A 7,825-nucleotide genomic window follows, 5' to 3' on the forward strand; every position below is an offset into this window, starting at 1 on the left:
GGAAGGCAGAGCCAGTTGAAGATGATCCAGCAAGTGACAGGGGGAGGGGACAAGAAGAGTGAGCAATGGGGAGGAGGCTTGTGGGGGGAAGACAGCAGGGGTGGAACCTTAGCAGAAGATGTGAGGCAGGGGGCAGGGCTTCAGGGGTCCACACACCAGCAATTTCAAAGATGGCAACCCTGTGAGTTCATGAGTTGTACACAGACCAATTCCTCAGTACACTAAGGTCAGGAAATGATTTAATGTCTCTTTGACTATACAGTCAGTGACACAGGGAAAAGGATCCGGCACCATGTCACCAACCAGTTCTGCATGAAGCTCAGTCTAAGAGCAAGAGCACTAGGTGAAAACTTTAGGTTCCTTTATGAGTAAAGTGCCAGAGCAGCCTGTCCTGGATCTGTTTGGTCCTCGTCCCGTAAATTATAGGGTTTAACATGAGGGGCAGCAGGAGGTACACGTTGGCGATGAGAACTTGGAAACGCTGGGGCATATTGTGGCCAAACCGTTGCGTGAGGAAGGAGAAAAGAGCTGGGACATAAAAGGCTAAGATGACACAGAGGTGGGAGCTGCAGGTCCCAAAAGTCTTGTGCCGAGCGTCCTTTGTGAGGAGGCTGAAGATGGTCCTGAGGTTCTGGGTATAGGACAGGGTGATAAAAAACACATCCACACCAATCCCAGAGAATACCAGAAAGAGGCCGTAGTAAGTACTGATATGGACGTCACCGCCGACCAGCTTCACCATGGCCATGTGTTCATAGTATGCGTGGGTGATGATGTTGGTTCTGCAATATGGCCACCACCTGGCTAGAAGGAGATGGGGCAGTACAAATATGCCACGCCGCAGCACCAAAGCCAGACCAATCTTGGCTACCACAGGATTGGTCAGGATAGTGGATTGTCTCAGGGGATCACAGATGACCACGTAGCGATCCAAAGCCATGGCCACAAGGATCCCAGACTCTATCACTGTGAAGCAGTGAATGAAGTACATCTGAGTGAGGCAGGCGCTGAAATCGATCTCCCTGGAATTGAACCAGAAGATGCTCAACATTTTGGGCAGGGTGGATGTAGACAGGACCATGTCAGTGACGGCCAGCATGCAGAGGAAATAGTACACGCGCCCATGGAGGCTAAGCTCTGTCTTCATGATGAACAGGATGGTGAAGTTCCCCAAGACGGCTATAGCAAACATGGTACAGAAGGGGATGGAGATCCATATGTGGGCTGCCTACAGTCCCGGATTGCTCAGCAGGGTGAAGATAGGGGTTGGTGAAGTCAGTTGTGCTGCAACCTGACATAGAGTAGGGGAGAAGGTGTCCAACTCTGAGGAAGAATGGTGTCTTCTGCATGTACCGTACATTCCCCTCACTTCCTGTATGTGCCCAGGGTCTAGCATGATGGTTGCAGGACAAATACCTGGATGGAGAAACAGTTTGAATGTGAGACATGACTTGCACTGCTGAAGGCTGTTCTCATGGGTGAAACAGATTGGTCGCTCTTCACACACTGAAAAATTATATTTTCATTATTCAGAGAAATGAATTATGAACAACTGACCCTACTAATGCCAATTCCATGTTTGATGGTGCTTCATCCATCAATAATTCCTACACATCACAGTGTGGGAAACCTTAATAGGCACCAGCAGGAAACACAAGTGTGGATAGTGGTTATCGATCATCAATCCTTAATGTAATCAAACCCAAGCTAGAGAGTCCATGCTGTAGGGAGTTTCCCATTCACCCAGTTCCTCAAAATCTGAATGGGAAAAACAAACAAACAAACAAAAAAGCTTTGCCAAGCCATGTGCCAGGGGAAACATCTCAACTAGAATATATCTCAATAAAAAGTCCTGGGCATCATTAATAGCAGCTCCACAGAAACACCTTCTCATTTGCAGTAGTGGCCAAACAAAGACAATGTTCAGATGCCTAAGGAATGGGATGGAGAATAAGCTGCTCTGGAGATGCGCTCACTTTTGGTCACTCAGTATCTATAAAGGATATTGCCAATAGAAAGGGGGTTTCTGAGACAGGTTATGAGAATGAGGGAGGCTGCCAGATGTGGACAGACTGAAAAGCGTGGGACTGTTTAGTTTAGAGAAGAGAAAAATAAGGGGGCTTATGATAGAGAATAAAATAGCGAATGGAACTGATTACATTCAAATGGGCAAACAGAGAGCACTTCCCTACCAGTCATAACTATAGACACTTAGTGCTTCAAAAGGGCTAATTCCTCAAACCTGAGACAAAAAAATCAATAAAACTGATTGGGAGGAAAACTTTATACAGAAAAATGGGAATGATCACCACAGTCAAGAAAGTAGACAACTTTGGCAAAAAACCCAGTTCAATGGCAAAGTGAAGGCAGTAATTGCGGGGGAGACGGGGAGGAACAAAGATATAACAGGTTGAAAAAAGGGGAAATAGATAGCAAACAACACACATTGGAATTTATGAAAGTTATAAGGAATGTGAAACGTATCAGAGAGAAATCTGTGATTGGCAGGGCTAAGGATCACAAAAAAGAGGTTATTAATTATATTAAGAAGAAAAGAGGGTTCAGAAAAAAGCCATAAAAATAATCTGAGCCTGGACAAGATGCCAGACAGTGAGAGTCTTAAAGACCTTCACTTATTTATCTTAAATAGTAAAAATAGGTTCTTTAATCTGCCCGAGAAAGCCAGAGCAAGGCTGGAGGCTGAAACCAGACAAATTCCAGTTGGAAATAAAGACCCAGTGTTTAGCACTGAGGGCGACTGACCATTAGGACAAACTATGTTGACCTCCTGCTGTGTACACCATGGTTAGGATGATACAGCTACAGCTCTCAGAGTGTTGATTTTTTTGCTATTGCAAAAAATAAAAAAAATGAAAAAATGCAATTTTCTGTTGCATTACCAGAGACATAGAATGCAAGTCATGAAAAGTGATAGTACTGTTCTCCTCGGTGCTGGTAAGGCTTCAGTTGCAGTACTGTGTCCAGGTTTGCTGACAAATGTATAGGAAGGATGTAGAGAAACTGGGAAGGATCCAGAGGCAAGAGACAAAGATGATCAAAGGGATGAAATCCAAGCCACAAGATCATAAGAGAGACCAGACTGAGTCAGACCAAAGGTCCATCTAGCCCAGTATCCTGTCTTTCAACAGTGGCCAATGCCAGGTGCCCAGAGGGAATGAACAGAACAGGTAATGATCAACTGATCCATACCCTCTCACCCATACCCAGCTTCTGGCAAACAGAGGCTAGGGACACCATCCCTGCCCATCCTGGCTAATAGCCATCGTGATGGACCTATCCTCCATGAACTTATCTAGTTCTTTTTGAACCCTGTTATAATCTTGGCCTTCAGAACATACTCTGGCAAGGATTGCCACAGGCTGACTGTGCGTGTTGTGTGGAAAAATATTTTTTTTAAACCTGCTGCTACTGATTATTTCGTGACCCCTAGTTCTTGTGTTATGAGAAGGAGTAAATAACATTTCCTTATTTAATTTCCCTCCCAATTCATGATTTTTAGGACCTCGATCATATCCCCCTTCCCCATAGTCTCTTCTTTCAAAGCTGAAAAATCCCAGTTTTATTAATCTCTCCTCCTTTGGAAGCTGTTCACTACCACTAATAATTTTTGTTGCCCTTTGAACCATTTCCAATCTATATGTCTTTCTGAGGTGGGGTGACCACATCTGCACAACGGTATTCAAGATGTGGGCACACAGTGGATTTTTATGGAGGCAATAACATATTTACTGCGTCATTATCTATCCCTTTTTTAATGATCCCAACATTCTGTTTGTTTTGACTGCCCGCTGCACATATGATGGATATTTTCAGAGAACTATCCACTATGACTCCAAGATCTCATTCTTGAGTGGTAACAACTAATTTATATCCCATCATATCATATGTATAGTTGGGATTATGTTTTCCAATGTGCATTACTCTGTATTTATTGACATTGAATTTCATCTGCCATTTTGTTGCCCCATCATCCAATTATGAGCTCTTTGCAATCTGCCTGGGACTTAACTATCTCTAACAATTTTGTATCATTTGCAAATTTTGCCACCTCACTGTTTACCCCTATCTCCTGATCATTTATTAATATATTGAATAGAACTGGCCCCCAGTACAGACCCCTGGGGGACACCTCTATTTACCTCTCTCCATTCTGAAAACAGACGATTTATTCATACTCTTTGTTTCCTATCTTTTAATCAGTTACCAGTCCATGAGAGAATCTTCCCTCTTATCCCATGACAGCTTTTGTTGCTTAAGAGCCTTTGGTGAGGAACCTTGTCAAAGGCTTTGTGAAAATCGAAGTACACTATATTCACTGGCTCCCCACTGTCCACATGCTTGTTGGCCTCACTCAAAGAATTCTAGTAGATCGGTGAGGCATGATTTCCCCTTACAAAAATCATGTTGATTCTTCCCTAACAAATTACATTAATTTATGTGTCTGACAATTATGTTCTTTACTATCATTCCAGCCAGTTTGCCTCTTACTGAAGTCAGGCTTATGGGCCTGTAATTTCTTGAATCACCTCTTTAGCCCTTTTTAAAAACTGGTGTCACATTAGCTATCCTCCAGTGATTTTGTAGAGAGCCTGATTTAAATGATAGGTTACATACCACAGTTAGTAGTTCTACAGTTTCACATTTCAGCTCCTTCAGAACTCTTGGGTGAAACCATTTGGGTCCTGGTGACTTATTACTGTTTAGTTTATCAGTTTGTTCCAAAACCTCCTCTAAAGACGACTCAATCTGTGACATTTTCTCAGATTTGTCACCTAAATAGAATGGCTCAGGTTTGAGAATCTCCCTCACATCCTCAGCTGTGGCCACCGATGCAAAGAATTAATTTAGTTTCTCTGCAATGATCTTATCATCTTTGAGTGCTCCTTCAGCACCTCGAATGTCTAGTGGTCTGATTGGTTGTTTAGCCATCTCCCTGCTTCTGATGTACTTAATTTTATTTATTGATTGATTGCTATTACTTTGAGCCTTTGGCCAGTTGTTCTTCAAATTCTTTCTTGGCCTTCCTAATTATATTTTTTCACTTCCTTTGCCAGCGTTTATGCTTCTTTCTATTTTCCTCAATAGGATTTAACTTCTCATTTTTAAAGGATGCCTTTTTGCCTCTTACTGCTTTTTTTACTTTGCTCTTTAGCCACCGTGGCACTTTTTTGCTTCTCTTACTATGTTTTTTAATTTGGTGGATACATTTAAAATGAGCCTTTGTTATGATGTCTTTCAAAAGTTTCCATGCAGCTTGCAGGGATGTTACTTTTAGAGCTAAGTATCAGAGGGGTAGCCACGTTAGTCTGGATGTGTAAAAGCAGCAAAGAATCCTGTGGCACCTTATATTCTAACAGATGTTTTGGAGCATGAGCTTGAGCTTTCGTGGGTGAATACATCTGTGATCTGATGCATCTGACGAAGTGGGTATTCACCCACGAAAGCTCAAGCTCATGCTCCAAAACGTCTGTTAGTCTATAAGGTGCCACAGGATTCTTTGCTACTTTTAGAGCTGTAGCTTTTAATTTCTGTTTAATTAGCCTCCTCCATTTATTGTAAGGTCCCTGTCTGAAATTAAATGTCATGATGTTGGGCTGCTGTGATGTTTTCTCCATCACAGGGATGTTAAATTTAATTATATTATGCTCACTATTACCAAGCAGTCCATCTATATGTGATCAAAGGCTGAAGAAACTGGGTATGTTTAGTTTGGAAAAGAGGAGATTGAGAGGGGACATGACAGTGGTCTCCAAATACTTGAAAGGCTGCCATAAAAAGATGAAGAAAAGTTTTCTCTTGCCACGGATGGCAGAACAAGAGGCAATGGGTTCAAAGTACAGCACAGCAGATTTTGTTTAAATCTCAGGAAAAACTTCCTAACTGTAAGAACAGTAGGACAACGGTTGTAGAAGCTCCTTCAAAAGAGACTTTCATAAGGAGGCTGGATAGTCACCTGTCTGGGATGGTTCAGATCCTGCATCATTTCAGGGGGTTAGACTGAATGACCCTGGTGCTCCCTTCTGAGCCTGTGTAGACCAGACCTCAGTCACATACAAGTCATGGGTCTTAATACTGGAATAACTGGGTCCAATGTAATGGCTTCTGCTATGCCAGAGGTCAGACTGGGAGATCTAATGGTTCCTTCAGGTCTGTTGATACAGAAAGTAGATCAGGCATTTATATTCACTGTGTTTCATATCACACAAACAAGGGAACATTCAATTACATTGCAAGTCTGAACATATAACACTGATAAAAGAAAACTGTTTACATAATGCATATTTGGCCTGTGGAACTCCTTGCCACAGACATTATTGGAGCAAAGCGTTTAGCTGAATGGGATTCACAAATGGTTTGGCCATTGTACGCAGTGCTGGTGGCACCACCAGTAGGTAGTTAAGGCTGTCTGACAGCTTCAGTTAGAATACTTCATTTTCAGTTGGTTATAAATTAGCCAAACTTTAAGAATTTGGACTGAAATTTCCCATGCAGTGTGTCTGCTTCTGGCTAAATTTTTTTTTTTGAAAATTTCAGGCATAATAGTTCAGCCAAATTCTGAAATGAAGCTAGGAGAATATGTGTCTTTCCCATGTCAAGTAACAGCCACCCAAGCACCCCTCCTCCACTGGTAGCAGCCAGAGCCCTGAGATGCTAAAGGAGGAGGTGACAGTTTTTGTGCATTAACACCTAACTGTCTCCCAAGGCTTCTACTCAGGGCTTGTCTACACTACCAGCTGGATAGGCGGGCAGCGATTGATCCAGTGTGGGGCTGATTTATCGCATCTATACTAGATGGGATATATCGACCGCTGAGCGCTCTCCCGTTGACTCTGGTACTCTGTAAGCGGAGTTGATGGGAGAGTGTCAGTTGTCAACTGACTGCAGTGAAGACACCACGGTAAGTAGGTCTAATTATGTTGACTTCAGCTATGCTATTCACATAGAGAAGCTGTCAGTTCTTATTCCAAGGGGAGTTGTGCCTTAGTAGGGCCTAAGCAAACTACAGGCTTCGGCCTCAGAATTGGGCTTTTGTATTGTACATCTAATAACACCTTTTGTCCTGAAGGATCCACTGTGCCATTGAAATGCAGTCTCCTTCGGGCTGGAGGCCATGAGCCGGGGGGCAGGGCACAGCAAAGAGGGACATTTTGGCCATTGATATTGCAGCAAATTCCTCCCCTGTGGGAAGAGTTTTGGGATAATTAATGGCTGCACAGATAGGCAAGGACAACAGACTTATTCTGTATCCCATCATGCCCATGTTATAATAAATATGGAGATATGTAAGCGGAGTCAAGATGAGCTCTACCCTGACATCTGGTGGTGAATTATGGGGAGTGCGGAAAGAATGTCAGGGAGTGTGGAAAGAAATTCCAGGTATTTGCATTGGCACACCCACTCCATCTAGCATAAGCCCACGGCAGCCTGGGATGGTTATTTTGACAGCTGGGATCCCCAATTTCTTTGTTATTGGGGCAAGAGAAAAAAAAAAGTGCTGTTACCCTAATTATGTGAATGAGGAATTATGAGACTGCTTTATGACAGAAATGACTCAACCTAAATTAAGTAGTTCTTGCTAGACAAGGGACATGGGTTCCAACACCCAGTGAATGGAGAGAGGTTGGGGACTGGTGTGGGTGTATCTGATGGTATGGGCCCCTTTTGAGGGCCTGGAACACCAATTGCACATCCTCCTCTCTCCACTGTTAAAGAGTAGAGCTAATTTTGATTCTATTAGGAATCCGTCTAAAGACTGCTGAGCTGAGTTCACATTGGGCCAATGGTGCACCAGCACCAGGGCTCC

At 43.1% G+C, this 7,825-nt stretch overlaps 1 protein-coding gene across 1 annotated transcript; it reads right to left on the minus strand.

The window, feature by feature from the left end:
* Window positions 1-352: 352 nt before the first annotated feature.
* On the minus strand, window positions 353-1,396 carry LOC116839604 (olfactory receptor 52R1-like). Its single transcript, XM_075068319.1, is given in 1 exon segment — window positions 353-1,396. A coding segment is annotated over 1 exon segment (1,044 nt).
* Window positions 1,397-7,825: the final 6,429 nt, after the last annotated feature.

The sequence above is a fragment of the Chelonoidis abingdonii genome, chromosome 1 (genome assembly GCF_003597395.2).
Source record: "Chelonoidis abingdonii isolate Lonesome George chromosome 1, CheloAbing_2.0, whole genome shotgun sequence".
Taxonomy (NCBI): domain Eukaryota; kingdom Metazoa; phylum Chordata; order Testudines; family Testudinidae; genus Chelonoidis; species Chelonoidis abingdonii.